The 15,487-nt window shown below is 47.1% G+C and overlaps 2 protein-coding genes across 11 annotated transcripts in view; one reads left to right on the top strand and one right to left on the bottom strand.

The window, feature by feature from the left end:
• The window catches only part of SAMD11 (sterile alpha motif domain containing 11), a 201,076-nt gene extending 194,344 nt beyond the window's left edge, over window positions 1-6,732 (top strand). For all 9 annotated transcript variants that reach the window (XM_026100617.2, XM_064525517.1, XM_064525518.1 and 6 more), the window contains 2 exons: window positions 2,714-2,824; window positions 5,068-6,732. In XM_026100617.2, the coding sequence (XP_025956402.2) occupies window positions 2,714-2,824; window positions 5,068-5,316 (360 nt within the window). In that variant the 3' untranslated portion in view covers window positions 5,317-6,732. The remainder of the gene's footprint in view (window positions 1-2,713; window positions 2,825-5,067) is intronic.
• A 2,089-nt stretch (window positions 6,733-8,821) lies between these two features.
• NOC2L (NOC2 like nucleolar associated transcriptional repressor) overlaps window positions 8,822-15,487 on the bottom strand; it is a 58,510-nt gene continuing 51,844 nt past the window's right edge. Inside the window, exons 17-18 of one of the 2 annotated variants that reach the window (XM_064525522.1) lie at window positions 12,179-12,337; window positions 8,822-9,287 (exon numbers count right to left, since the gene is read on the bottom strand). In XM_064525522.1, the coding sequence (XP_064381592.1) occupies window positions 9,142-9,287; window positions 12,179-12,337 (305 nt within the window). In that variant the 3' untranslated portion in view covers window positions 8,822-9,141. Of the gene's footprint in view, window positions 9,288-12,178; window positions 12,338-12,774; window positions 12,964-15,487 lie in introns of those variants that run through there. The other variant, XR_010392838.1, reaches the window with a different exon arrangement.

Genomic DNA, 15,487 nt, shown 5'->3' with positions numbered 1-15,487 from the left:
TTGCTGTTAGTGAGGCTGATAAGGGGAAAGGCTCAGGAGCGTATGGGTGTGGGCTGCAGTATGCGCTGATGATTATTTATTGGGTAGGCATAAGAGAGTTTATGGCTCTAAAACCAAAGACGTACAGCTGCCCACATTCTGCTCTGTTACCCCCACCTCAGACAACAGGCTATTGCATTGGTGACACTGCAGTTTGTCTGCATTCCCATGTTGAGGAATGAAGTTCAGGAAGTTGCCTGGAAGCTTATGAATGTTGGGACCGGTAGGAAATGTGGAGAAATCTTTAACACAAACACCTTGTCGAAGGATCATCCGTTTACACCTTCCATGCCAGCCCCTAGCTTACTGGAGTGGGGGCTCAGAGAGACAAAGGCTCAGCAATCTTCTCAGTGCATTGCAAACAAAATGTTTTACGATAATGGGAGCTGCTGTAAACAGCCTCCTGCTGTGGCCTTGCATTAGGTAGGGGGTGCATGGCTTAAGGGATGATGCATTTTTATGCACCACGGTTATATGCTTAACAGTTTTTTTTTTTTTTTTTTACTATGTGAAAATAGCAATATGCAAGGGAGACCCAGCTCTGTGGCTCTGAACTGGAGAGCTGTCTGTGTTCTCTTCTCCAAAACCACAGCTGCTGGGGAGGTCTGGCACTAGCCTGCAGGATTCTCCTGCCAGGAAAACCCAGCAAGAGCTTGGTGGTATGCTGCGCATTTAGAAACACATTTCTGACAAATAACAATAAAAAAAACTTTAATGAAAACGAAGTTGCCATTCCTGCTTTCAGCCCCTGACAATATTCAACTTTGTCCCTGAAGTGGATCAAGACCTGTGGGACACCCAAGGGGGATGCTTTTGCTCTGAAGGCTTTTTGTGGAGGGTTTTAGTGTTGAGTGAAAGGAGGCATTTGGCTCCCTGCCATATGGGCTTCATAGGAAGGAAAAGAAATCAGTATATTAAGTTTTGCTAGGTCAAAGAGCAGAAACATGCTGCAGTCATGAGCTGCTTTGCTGGTGGAGTCCAGCAATAAAAAAGGCTTGCAACAGCTCAGCTGCCTTAGCTCTAACAGCCATTGGCACTCTCCAAAGGGATGGCTCTGGGCTAAGGCCTGCTGTTGAAAAAGAAGGCATTACAGTAAATTGGAAACTCCCCTTGCCTTACTGTTTAGTAAAAGCAGTGCTATGAAAAAGCTGCTGCATGGAGAGGCAGAACAGGATCAGGTCCCCCAGGCAGTTCAGTTGGGCAAGCATCCAATGATGTGAGCCATGGTGTAGAAAAAAAACCCAATGGAGTGGAGGTGTGGTTTAGTAAGAAAAAACAGGCATGTGATCGACCTCTCCCAGGTCCCATAACCAAGGGGAACCTGCTAGATAAATTGCTGAATGATGGCAGTTTATTCTTGAAGTATGGAGCCTGTATCTCCCAAATAAACACCCAGGGGAGACTGGTATAAGTATGGCCCTGCTTGCTATATGAAGAATGGAGCAACAAGACCATGTATCCAGCCCTTAACCTTTGTAATACAGCACATATTAGGTGGAAAGCTCCTGCATGCCTGCATGACCCTGCCATTAGAGGTAGACGGAGGCAAAGCATTTTTTTCCCCTTCTCCCTTAGGAATGTGTTAAAATGGTTTAGTTTTGCATGGCTGGATGTATTAGAATATGTGTTCATATGCAATTGCCATTTTATAGACTATACTAGCCCTGCTGTCACTTCTATGATATATGTATGCACAGCACATGATTCTGCTTCACGCAACTAACAGGGAAAGGGATAAGATATCTGCTGTATTGTTATTGGAAACTGGCCACAAAGCCAGTGCAGCTGACTCAGTAGGATCATGCCGTGTTCAATGGTACCTCTTGGCTAGCTCAACCAACTTCGTGGGACTGCACTCCTTAGTCCGTGCTGCTAGATGTGTTGGGGAAAAGGGCCTACTGCTAAAGCAGGCTGGTGAGGGCTAGTCCCTGCTGATCCCAGTTGGGGGTCTGGACATCAGGTGTGGCTGGCATCCAGCATAATCTATTGCATTCTCTAGGCTGCTCATGTGTTCTAGGAATGGTTGCAACATGCAGTGGGCAAAGGATCAAAAAAGAGCAAAACTCAGCTTTGTATGTGAATCCATCTAACCTGTAGAATGTGATCCACAGAGCTGCTTATGTATTTTGCCTGGAAACTGTTTCAATTGCATTTACTTTACTGAAAACTTAATATAACTTTTCGCAAAGAGCCACCCAATATGAGCGGGCTAAGATTTATCAAAATTTAGATTCTTATCTTTTTGTCTGTCTTCTCCCTTTTTTAGAGTTGGGATTGGGCTCCAGGCACATCAGTCTTCTTTCTCAAACCCAGTATCATATTCTGGCAGCTGAGTTTATTCATAATGTACTTAGGTCAGCTTGTGTAGGTTGCTGAACTTGGTGACCCCTCCCCCAACTCCAACATAAAAAAAAAAAGAAAAAGAAAAAAAAAAGAAAAAAAAGAAGGTTATTGCTGTATTTGACCTGGACCAACCAGCCCTAATTCACATTCTCACATGTGTCTCCTTTTATGTGTTGGCTCCTAACTATGGATACAGGATGGTACATACCTCTACTGTATGAATATAATTGGGCCTCCATCACTGAGGAGCTTAGGGCAGTGTGTTTAGTTACCTTTTCTAATGTATCTCACTGGCATTTCTAAGTGGGGCCTGTGTTCTGGTTTCTTGCAGGTATTCCGAGAGCAGGCTATTGATGGTGAGACCCTGCCCCTCCTAACAGAAGAGCACTTACTGAACAATATGGGGCTGAAACTGGGACCAGCACTGAAGATAAGGTCACAGGTAGGACAACTTTTCTGTGTAGTAGCAATTGGCATGCTTTAAAGCTGTCCCTAGCTGGAATAGCTCTGTCAAGAGAACTGGTTTATTGAATATAATTTCCCAAGCAATAACTGTTATTATTATTTTTTTTAATTCTGGTTTCAAGAAAGCTTGCCCATACTTCTGTTCTCCAAACTGCTCCATGTCCTCATCTGAAGGCAGTCATATAACTCTTTCAGAGGGCAAAAAAAAAAAAGACACTATCCTCTGCCTGGGGTGCAGGAGCAGATAGTGCAGGTCAAGGGGCAGAGGAAATAACAGGGATGCAATAGGAACCTCCTAAAATGTACCAGCTTCTCCTAGAATAGAAACTTTAGGCAGTTCCCATGAATACAGGCTAGGAAGGAAGAATGAAGAAACAAGGCAAGGCTCTCAAAACAGCTGCGAACAGTCATCCCAGAGTACTTAAAGAGGCAGATAAAGCCATTTCTGGAACCAGATGTCTTTTTTCTAGACTGGATTTATGTCCCTTTGCCACTCATTTTCCTTGTCCTAGGTGGTTCTTGGCAGATCTCCTTTTGAGCTAGGCATAAAGCACAAATGGCATTTAACACTTCTGAGCACCATCTGTTGATTACTTTCCCTCCACAGTGAGTAATGGACCAGCTCTTCCCTTTCTCCACTGTGCTACTGATAGATTTCTGTAATGTTTTTATCTCGCTAGTCTTTTCTTACCGGTCTTGCTGATGGCCCTCCTGCCCCAAAACTGCTTGTGTTAGTTATTTGTATTTGCATTTGTATTTTGATACAATTTCTACTTCCAGTGTAGTTACCTCTGATGATTTAGCCAAGTTCTCTCTTTTAGAAGATTGTATTTCCTCCTCAATAGACTGGTTTGTGGTGGTGCCCATAGTAACATTTCTGTGAAGAAATGCCATTCCTCCTCAAACCCCCCCCCCCCCCCCCCCCAAATTACTTGGCTTTGGCTCCCAGTTCTCTGAATGTGGAGGTCTGCTTTCTTAAAATTCCTTTGGTGTTCTCCCACCTTCCCCAACAGAATCGTGGTCATTGTGACTTCTACTCCCTCTTAGTTGGACTCAAATCTAGAAAAGCATCTCTACTAGCTTTTTTTTTTTGCGTCTTCATTTAATGAATCAGAAAATAGCTTCTGACACATGTCAAGAACAGACTGTTTCTTTGTATTCCCTAGGGGATTATGTCATGCAAAGAATTATGACAGTAATGTGTTTGCACATACATGCATTGCACATATAGTCACTATTCTGGCTTAGTTTCTCTAACCTACAACCCATACATTTGTTATATTATGTTAAAACAATAAGAGCAACTTTATTACTTTCCCTACAGCCCTCACTGTTTATGAGGGGGCTAATAAAAAGGTTCTGTGGGCAATTGTTCCCTGTGGGTTAATTCAGTAGGAAATAAAGCTCTTATGTTTCTTAAAAACAGAGAACTCTAAATAGCTCACAGACATTCTTAGATCAGATTTGGTGGTGGTGGTGGTGGTGGGGAATATAAGATATGAGCTGAAACAAGAAAAACTCTGCTTCAATTTAATCAATAGTGTTAAAAGTTCTATAAGGCAGAGTGGGGGGGGGGGGGCACAGCCACGCACTGATGTTGCTAACTGAATAATGCCCCAGTTGTCTGGCTTGAACACAAGACTGTGTTTTTGTTTAAGCTTAAATGTGAAACAGCTGTGTAGGTGCTGGAACATTGTGAGGCCTTTGGCCCTCACTGGGAGGTGAGAACTGCTTCAGGAGAGTTTTCTTCGGTACTGGAAGAAGGGAGAGGCTGCAAGCTTATAGTTTCCTGTGCAGTTAACAGCAGCCACCCTGTAGCCAGCTTTCCCCTCCCCCCTGCCCTTCCTATTAGAGTAGTTCCTGCTCTTCAAAAGTGGGCATCTGCACTGTGCTGCACACAGCTCATGGGTTGCTTTCAGGCTGGGTTAGCAGAAAAAGAGCAGAAGAATGCTAAGCAAGAGGAAGGAATCTTCCCTGTCTTCTCCAGTAAGGCACAAAGCGTTTAGGTAACGGTTTGGGAAGGGCAGCTCTTCATTCAAATGATACGACCTAGCCCTTCTCCCTCCAGTTCACTTAGCAGTACAAAACATGGAATGCTGCAGGGATTTGCAGCTTATGTGGGGTCCTGAAGACCGTTTGTGTGCATTTGCATCCCTTATTGCCCCTTGCATTTATTTTCTCTCTCTCTCTCTTTTTTTTTTTTTTTATATCTATATATAGGTTGCCAAGAGGGTGGGCAGAGTTCTGTACATGGCAGGCTTCCCCATGGCTTTCCCACTGCAACCTCCTGGCTTGCGGCCACCAGAGCGGGACCTGCCCTCAGCTGATCTCCGGCCATCCTCCACGGGAAGCGTGGCCTCCCCTTTCAGCACTGGCCTCCCCTCAGCCAGCCGCATCTCACCAAAGCAGGAAAACGGAAACTCCTCCATCATTGCTGGGATCAACGACACCACAAAACCTCCATCTTAACTGCAGGACAGCTCTTAACTGCTTCTGGAACTGATATTCAGTTGAACAAACTGAAGGTAATGCATTTTGAGAGACCAGGAGAGCCTCCCTCAGCAGTGTGAGACATAGGAGTGAGGAAGGGAGGTTTTCAGTTTTTTGGGTGCATTTGTTTCTTGTTAAAAAAAAAAAAGAAAGAAGTTTTAAACTATAAAAAGGGAAGGAAGGAAGAAAAGAAAACTATCCAAAGATGTATTGAGAGAACGCAAGTGAAGAGAAAGTAAGAAAATTATTCTTGGAGGATGATGGCAGCACTCTCATTCCCTTCCACACCTCTCACCAGTCTGAAGCGGAGAGCTGCAGCCAGGGAACGAATACTCTTCTTTGCCTTCAAAGGAACATGGCTTTCAAGAACCTCTGGGTGTGAAACCAAACTGGAAGGGAAGGGAAAAGGACACTGCTCCTCCCAGTGATACTCAGCACCCCTGAGCAAAAAAACCCCCCAAAAACAAACAAAACAAAAAGAAAACCATGAAAAATGCAACCAACAGCCCCTTCCTTCCCCAATATCTCCTCCTCCCTGGAAACTGTACTCAGTTCCTCATTCAGGTGTCTATGCATCTCTAGCAACTTTAAAAATAATACCAAAGACATTAAAAAAAAAAAAAAAAAAAAAAGGCAAGTTCCGGTCCATGTTTACTTAAGTGTGGATGGTACGGCACAGGCGGCTCAGTGCTGTCTCACGGGCTGGGGGCTGCCCTCTCCCCTGGCATGTTTGTCCCTTTCAGCGCACACAGAGAATGGACTGCCTATGCTCCAACCCTGCAGAGGATTTTTTTTGGTTAGATAAATTGTTTTAAGGAAGAAAAATGAAGAGTGTGTGCTTGGGTGGGATGAAGGGTCACAGGTCTCCAGTGTGGCCCCCTTTCTCCTGCACGTGTACAACGGACTTGTTTATACAGTTGGGGTTTTTTTGTTTGTACGGTTGTTTTTGTTCTTTTTAAAGCCTTGTTACAGAGGTGGATGTACTTGCACATTCTGGCCTGCTGTGGACCACAAGATAGATACCTGTGTGTGCCCGGGGAGGGCAGGGGGAATTCAGGCTATAAACAATGGGTAGAGTTTTTACTACTGTGAATGAGATGGTAACTCCTGGGGGTGACCTCCTGTGACTTGTACAGTTGTGAGCAACAATCACATGTGGTACTTTTTTCTCTCTTTCTCTCGCTCTCCCCGCCTTCTCTTTTTTTTTGTTTAAACATTGCACGTGCTACCGTTTTTTTCTTCCTTACAAGATAGCTTGGTGGTACATTAGCTTCTTTATATTGTAAAAAAAAAAAAAAAAAAGAAAAAAAAAGTCCTTATCCATCACATCACAATAAAATGCTTTCCAGCAATCAGTTTAAATAAAAAAGAAAAACACTTAATTTACAAATGTTACCTAGCTTCCTGAGCCCTTGCATATGGTCTACCCTAAAAGTCTCCTTTCTTTCACAGTGTGTACACTTGGACCATATGCCTTACCATTGATGTTGGTACTCTTGGTGCGTTGGAGCTGCTACATTTCCAGCCTAAAAGCCCATCTAAGGTTTGGTTCACAGTTGCCAAATGGCAGAAAGCACCTTGCTCAGTTAAGTGAGAGAAAGGAGACAAAGCAACTTCTTTCTTTCTTTTTTGGAAGAAAAGATAAGTTTAAACTTTCTTTCTTGGAGCAAGGGCCTTACAATTCTCATTTTTGCAATCATATCCCAGGTTCTCAAATACGTAAATTGCCTGAAGACAGGCTTGGTTACCTGCAGTAGGCAACCTCAGTCCTGTGCATTTCCAATTCCCCTAATGAAGCAGCAGGAGCTTTGGCCTCTGAGAATAGCCTATAAATAATAATAATAATAATAGTAAGAAAAGACTTACTTTTTTCTAAGGTTTCTTCCTTCCCCGTATGGGACAAAGGGTAAAGGGTATCTCGGTGCATGTTTGCGAGGGCATGCCTAGTAATTATTGTAACTGCAGTTCAAAAGCCCTGAATGAAACAAACACCCCACAACACTGTACCGTAGCAGTAATTACCTGTGCAGTAATGATGTCTGGGAGCAGGAAAGGAGCAGCACTCAGTCTAGGACAGGAGGAGCATAACTATCTCTGAGTTGTTATCACTTACACATGTGGATGAGAGGGAGAATGTTAGCCAGGCTACAGCACATTTGGGTTTCCTGGGGGTCTTTTTTATCTGCAATAACGCATGTTTCTGAGCTATGGTTCTTCTGACTTCATGAGAATGCAACTTCAAAAAAAAGAAAAAAAAAAAGTTGTGCTTTTTAATGTTTTTAAAAAAGCGTCTTGTACCCTTGCAGTGTGCAGGAGTAAGAATGCCTGGAGGGAAACATGCAGGCAGTGCAGAAGGCAGAGATGAACAAGTCTGTGCAGGTAGCTTGGCCACCCCTAGCGCTGCCACATAGCTAGTGACCTCACTGAATGGTGACAGAGAAGAACAAAGATCCTGTTTAGTTCTGCCCCTCCATAAGCTTTTCCAAAAAATCTGCATTAACAAAGAACGATGCCCTTGCAATGCACAGTTAATTCTAAAGCTTGAGTCTGTCAGATATGCCCTAAGACTACTTACCTTTGCCTACCTCTTTCAGCAAATCCCCTCCATTTCCAGTTTATTTTCCAAACCAGTCTGCTTCCTAGCTGCCAGTACTGCAAACTAACAGTAGTCTTAAGAGCTAAGTTGTTTATATCTTGCCAGCAGATCAAAAATTGCCTTTATCCAGCCATGAGCCACACAATATCCTTCCACAAGCACAACTGCTACAGAAGACACATGAGGAACTGCAGGCTTCATCAAGAAGCTGCCTAAGCGATGTGGTTGTGTTTGAGGTAATAGCGAAGGCTGAGGTGCCCAAGACAGCCCGCATTCAGGGCTACTGTTCTGCAGCGCTTATGGTACGAAGCTGCGTTTACCACCAGCATTGGCAGCTAGGCATGGCCCCGGAAAGGGGTGAGATTTTAATGCCACAATGGATAACAGTAGGTCTGTTAAAAAACTCAGGCTCAAACTGGTCATCCCTTGATTTGCTAAGCGAATATATCCTGGGCAAATCCAGTAGACATCACAAAATGAAAGTGTATTACCAACATTATTAGGCTTTTCTTACTCCTACTCCCTGGACACATGCCCCATGCCCCTCCAATATCCCAGGGCACTTAAAATTAACTTTCTTCAGCATACTTACAGACCGCACGTGTGACTGAACTGACTGAGCTGCCTCTGATGTCAATGATAAAGGCTTCCATTTGCATGGAAGCTACAAAGCTCTGAACTCTCTAGGCAATCACTGAGCACTTCCTGGCAAAAGGGAGGGATTGACAGATGTGCATGGCAGCACAGCCCGCAAGGTGGGCCCAAGGGGAAAGTATGGGGCCACATGGTTGGTTGGCTTAACAGACAGGAGGGCCCTTAGCTAAATAACCTGTCCTTCCCCTTGGTCAGTTCCCTTATGCTCCCAGCAGGAACTGAAACTGAACCCTATTTTATTTAAAGCAGTGGATTTTAATGAGGACTTTTTATTACCTTCACTGAGCAGTTTTTACTGGCCTTGATGTGACCACAGATTTTACTGTTACCAAAATCATAGCTGTTGGAAAAAAACAAGTTGCAAGTCCAAGTAGCTTCTTTGCCATGTCATTAAGAAAGTCCTTGGAGGCACCTAGGCCCCCCCCCCCCCCCCCCCCAGCTGTCCCCAGCTCCTACCACCTCCTTGAGAAACAGCTCCAGGTGCTGAAAGCTGGGTAAGCCAGAAGGCAGCAATTCTGTAAAGGATATGCTTAGAGGGGTGGCTGTGAAGGCTCTCAGTCATCATCAGAGAAAGCTAAGTCCTCTACAATGTCCTCTTCTCCTTGGGCTAGCTGTTCGAGGTCAGCTCGTGACATCCCACAGGTGTAGTTTCTCTGCTTCTGTGACCCTTGGGGAATCCGTGAAGCCTCTCTGGCTTCCTCTGTGGGTGCAAAGAGTGAGAGGTGTAAATCCTGCTTTACTGGGAGAGAGTGAGTGAGGCAGGTGCAGGCAACTCTGCTAATTAATCCCAGACACTCATTAACTTATCAGTACTGCTGCAGCTCCCAGATAGCAGTAGGAGAGCGCTGCAGGGTGCTCAGCACAGCACTGACTCCGAAGTACTTGGGGAGATGGGAGTAGAAAGCTAACTAACTGTTGTGCCTGAGACAAAAATGAGAAATAGGAAAAAACTGCAGGGACAAGGTAGGCAGGGTCTCCAAACCTGCAGCCCTAACAGCTCAGGTCAGTCTGCCTCACCAGAGATGTCAGGCTGGGTATTAGGATATGACAGAAAATGGCTGTCATAGGTAACCACAAGACTCCAACTGCAAAATGAGCCACAAGCCCCCCCCCCCCCCCCCCCAAGCTTTGAAATGGCATTTTAATAGTGGAGAGCACAAGGGAGAACTGGTTTCTAGGGGCCATGCAGGACTGTACATGTCCCCACTGCCAGTGCCCCTCCCTCTCATTCCAGAAGTGTGACTTGAGCTTCTGTCACCTTGCTTCCAGGAAGCCCTACAGAGCCTCTTGCTTAGGCTCAGCTAGAGAATCATCAGCTCAGCACCAATGCCTGCCTCCTGTCCTGCACCCACGGCCTCTCACAGGTTTGGAGACACGGGCGAGCAGGAGCAATGGCTGTGGAACATGGCTACCTTTTCTCCTCTCCAAAGCATTCCCTGGATTGGCTGCCAGGCTCCGCCAGTTCAGCCCACTTGCCAGCAAGGACAAAAAGCCAGCTCTGGCTGCCCAGACTAGGCTGGATGCTCAGGACAATTCAGACCTTTCAACACCCTGCTGGTAACACCAAAGCACCAGGACCACAGAACTGCCTCTTCAGGGTACTGAGAGCAGGGGCAATGTTTTCCTCGCTCTTCACTAATGTTTAACCTATTTGTGCCTGGAGTCCAGATCTACCTGTAGCAACAGCCAAAGGTATGAAACACTACTGGGCTGGAGAAACACAAATGAGCTCTTTGTTTCAGGTCAGAAAAGCACAAACCTTTGTCTCAGGAGGTTTAAGTTTAAAGTACTGGGCTGGTAAGAGCACACGGCTAGTGCAGAGCTGCAGTTGGGTATCACGCAGCTCCTGAGAGTCTGGCCTGCGGGAGGGTGGGAAGCCAGGGACCTAAGCTTTTCACTATTCCATTGCCAGACCAGGCTGTGTACATGTATGTTTTGGTAAAAAACAACAGGGATGCATAGCGCATAGAGCTTAAGACTTGGGAGGGGAGGATTTGCCTGTCTGCCCTGCCTGACTGATGGCTGAAAAAGTGCCATAGGACAGGAGCATCCTGCCCTGAACATCACTCCTGCTACAGATACGTATCCAGGCACCAAGAGACTCCACTGGCATTACTCCATGTTCCCACAGCCCAGAGGGAAGGAAGCTGCCATTATGGGGGAAGGAGGGGAAGGACAGAGTTCCCACTCTCTCAGACACCAAAGAAGAGTGCTTTTCCTTCAGCTTGTCTGAGTACTCCAATAGGCAGCGGGGGGGAAAAGCTCCCTCCTTATCCTTTACAGCATTGTCAGAACATGCATCAAATACTCAGCTATTCTGGGCACTGAGGCTTGGATGTGTATGCCAAGCCACAGCCATCTGCCATGCTAAATCAGTCGGGTTTTGCTCTCACTTGGACTCCTTCCCTCTTCCTGCTCTTCCTACTCCCCAAACTAATCAAGAAAGCCTGCACACAGGCGCTTGTGTGGCTATTCCCCACAACCACATATCACACCCGATGGCATGCAGACGAGAGGAGGCTTGGCCCTCTAATACACAGGCCTAAGCGAGTGGCAAAAAAGAAAAAAAAAAAAAAAAAAAAGGCAAAAAGAACACCCCCAGAGCCAAGGCTCCTGGCAGGCCCAGCTTCCCTCTGCTAAGTTAGCAGCAGAGTGACTTGGCAGGCACAGGCAGAACTGAGCTGAACATGGTTACTTGCACCCTGCTGGGGCGCTGAGCAGGCTCTCTGGCTGGCTGTGGCTCTGTGTGACGGACAGAAGGGGAAGATATTCGTGCCTCAGCTGCAACAAAGCCTGGTTTGGCTTCTATCAAGGCCCTGGTGACACAGCTGGCAGCTGGGGAGGTTCTCAGTAGCTTTTTAGACAGCTGTTCTCCTTGCTTGCTAGGAACATGCCTGAGCTGGTGGCCTCTCCTGCTGACACCCACTACCCTTACTAATTCTGTCTCTGGGCAGCAGCTACTAACTTGCAAAAGTGATCAAGATCAACAAAGAGTGAAGCCAGTGGTTCTAGCAGGGCCTGTATACCTCCTGGAAAATACCACTAACTGTTTCAGTGCAGAAACACTGGATGAATGCAGGACTTGGACAAGCTCTCCTACCAGTCCTGTCCTGGGAGGGGCTACTGAGAAGCAGCAACTAAGGGGTTACACCTTTGCAGCACCCCATACCCTGAGCACAGCTCAGAAAAAAAGTGAAGTGTCCCCCCGCCCCATGCATGTGTAACCTGTGCAGTGCCTTAAAGCAAGGTTTCTGTACGCCGTTGGGGTGGGCTGTATGTACTTCAAGAGTTTGTTTGAGCCTCTCTGTAGGAGGCCTCTGAGAAGAGATGAAAGAGACTCCTGGCTTGTTAGAGCAAGGGCTGCAAGGACCTTAACCCTTTCGCGCTCTCCTCTATACTATAAACTCAGAACTGCAAGGTCTCCCTGTCCAGGGTATGCACATGTGTAAAAATCCTTCCTTACACACCCTGCCGCTCAGAATGGCAAGCAGGGAAAGAGGAGACAGTTCCTTTGTAGGGAAGCCTTCAAACTGCAAAGGAGCCTTTGGCAACCAATAATGCCCTTCCCCTTTGCCCAGCTGCACTACTTACCATCGCTGTCTTCTTCCAATTCTTCTTCGTCCTCCTCAATTTCATACTCTCCCTCCTCTTCATCATCGTCGTCCTCACCATAATCCTCCTTGCTGCTTGCTTCTGAACTGTCATCTGGACTCTCCTTTGCTCCTGATGCCTGCTTGGCCTTGGCTTTACCTGTAATTATTTTTACTATATAAATGGAATTATAAAGAGCAGCACTTAAGCATGCATGCAGGCAGTGTACACAAAGGGCAAAGTACCACCATCCTGACATTCATCCTCAGGACTACAGTCCTACACACACTAAAGGGGAAATTCAGCAGACAGTTTTTCCTGCCAGGTTTCCCCAGAAGCCATGTCCCCCTGCACTGGAGATGCCCAGCTACAGGCCCAGAGCAGGATACTATTTCAGAAGCATTTGCTAGAGGCCAGGAAGGCCAGAAGGCAAACAGAGATAGAAAAAGAAAGCTAGGAGAAGAAGAGCAAGAGCACAGCACAGTGAGCAAAAATAAGGCTACTGAACAGACATGAATGAGGGGTAGGAATAAGTCATGAAGCTGAGAGCAGAGAAGGTCCATTTCTACTGAGAAATAGTGCCTGTGTATACTTGCCTCTCAGTGATTATATGCAGCTGCACTGGGCAGACCCTCTGGTTCAGGGCATCCCTCTAAAACCTTTTTTTCCCGGTATTAGTCACAACAGGTCTAGAAACAACATCACTGCAAACTCTTCGGCAGATGGCTAGCCAGGGCCTTCAAGCAAGGCTGGGAGGAAGTGTGAAGAACCTCTGGATGCTTGGCCTGTGGGAAAAGCATCTGCCTCTGAGCTGCTGGAACTAGACTCCTTTTACTAACACTGACTTCACATCAGTGGAGGAGTGCTTCTCCCTCTTCCTGAGGGTGCAAGTCACCATGCATTTAAATGACAGAATACAAATTCTGTATAGAGGAGGTAGAAGAACCAGCATCCTCTTGCCTCCTTCCAGCCATCACCCCCGAGCTAAGCCCAGCTCATTGCTGCAGGTTGCCTGTCCCTGCTCACAACGCTGCTGAAGAAGTCACTTATTCGCACTTCCAGACCCTCTGCCTCGAAATTGGCTATACATCTTTCTCACATTGCGATCCTTGGGCCCCACGATGGCATCTATTTTTTGCCCCATCCTCCCTCCTCAGCAGCTGATCTATGCTAGTCACTGAACTGGATAGAAAGCCATTAATAAGGTGGTTGCTAGTGCTCTCAGCTCCCCGTCATCACCCTGCTCTCCTTTCACCAACCTGTCAGCTCTGCCAGCATACAGCTTCTGTGCAATTGCCCCCCCAGGGACTGGAAGCTACATCTCGATGGAGTTCTCACGTGTGCCTGCAGTCATGCAGAGAGCACCCCCTCCCCAGGAGACGGATTGCAGTGCTATTCACTGCACAAGATCATATTGATGGGCACCTGAGCAGCCTCTTGCTGCTGAGGCAACAACTCAGGGGGGCGTGCTCCCATCCATCAAGCAGTACTAGCAAAAGCACTGTCAGCACCAGCTCCTCTGAGAGTACAGCTGTGGGTGGGAACTGGATATGAGGCCTTTGGGTCATTCCCACATGTTATGACACAGGCAGCAGCCACTAAGAGGAATGTACTATGCTTCTCCGACCTCCTGCCCTCCTCTCCTAATCTCAACCCCTGCCTCCCTTTCCATCAGCGTACACAGGCACACACACCCCAACGCAATCTCCTGCAGAACTCAAGCTTGCCATCTTCTGAGGCAGAAGTATCAACAGGACTCCAACTTTTCAATGAGGTTTTACAGATACAAACTAGCTCTTCAAAAAGAAAGTTACAAATGTTTACCTCCTCACCAACAGCTGAATCCCTTTGCTGCAGCTGGAACCACCATCATCAGTGGCAGGCTCCCAAGGTGACACCCCATAACCTGGAATTCACTGGGTGTCTCAGGCCTATCAGGCACCAAGATGACCAAGCACTGGCAGAGCAGTGAACTCAGCCTGCCACCTCCTGGGAAGCAGGCAACCCTCTTTCTAGAGATGGGTAAGCTGAAATATAAAGTAGCTCACCATTCCCATGGCTACTGTGCCACTTCTGCTGCAGAGCTTGGAGTGCCATCAACTCTCTGCTCAGCTCTCATCATTACACTTGGCTGGTGCAGGGGAAAGAGGCAGAGGAGCATTTGTATGGCCTGCACTCATTCCCACAACAGCATGGACAACTCTAGCAGAGCAAAGCTGCGACAGAAGGGAGAGCAGGGATGCATGAGCTGGAGAATGAAAATGCTCTGCTGCAGCCCACCTGGCAGGACTCACCCCATTCAGAGAGCAGGCTCCAAGCTGCTGTGCCATGCCTCCCAGGAACATGCTCTCTGGTCTCCTGGACAAAGGCAGCAGCCTCAGCTTTGCTCTTCTCCCTCTGTATCAGAATTGGGCAAAGCAAGGCAGACTAAGACCCATGATAAACCCCTTATTGCCAAGGCGACAGGCAATCTGGGGATGCTTTCCTAAAGGCAGCCAAGCTTTTGGGCACAGCAGCATCGTGTCCCAAAGCCACCTCTTCTTTCAGTTTACAGCAGTAGGGCTTCCTCATGGGGGACTCTGAACATCCCAGTGGTGCCCAACAAAAGCCAGCTACCTGAGCCCCGCAGGTGCCTCAGACAATCCCTGACCAACATTATGGTTACATCTGCCAAATCAGAACCTCAAAGCAGCGTTCTCAGAAGCCACGCCAGAGCCCTCCTGCAGTCAAAGGAGGGCAGGAGCAGAGACGGAAAGGAACCAATGGCAAGAGATGGACCAGGCAAGGGAGATTTGGAGAAGACAATGCTTAGGGTGTTCCAGTCATCCAGTGCTTCCCCTCTTCCTCCTCACTCTGCCTCTGGATCCTCAAGCTGACTGCACACAGCAGGAAACTTGCCACTGAGAAGGGCCATACTTATTCTGTTAGCAAATGAAAATGTCTGACCTCTCCTTCCACACTCCTGGCCCCCACCAGCCTGGCATTAGATTGATGTAATATGATTATGTGAGGGATAAGTGAAGAAAGCTGTTCAAGTTCATTAGAGGCACACCAACACCTAATATGGACAGATCACTCATTACACCCAGGCCCAGAGAGACGCTGCGGCCACACTCCCTCTCGCCTTTAATTCCCTCATCACGAGGCAGTCCAGCACCTCTTTCCAAGCCATTAATAATTTCCAGGAGCAACTGCCTTTCCTCCCAGAGATCTGTCAGCTGGTAAATGAGAGGAATGCATGAACTTCCCTACCCCCACCTCAACACATTGATTGATCAAACCCACACTCCTCGCCAGGCCCTGGTACTT

The sequence above is a fragment of the Dromaius novaehollandiae genome, chromosome 24 (genome assembly GCF_036370855.1).
Source record: "Dromaius novaehollandiae isolate bDroNov1 chromosome 24, bDroNov1.hap1, whole genome shotgun sequence".
NCBI classification, from domain to species: Eukaryota; Metazoa; Chordata; class Aves; order Casuariiformes; family Dromaiidae; genus Dromaius; species Dromaius novaehollandiae.
Note: the sequence above shows the minus strand (reverse complement) of the source record. Positions and strands in the feature narration are given on the sequence as shown.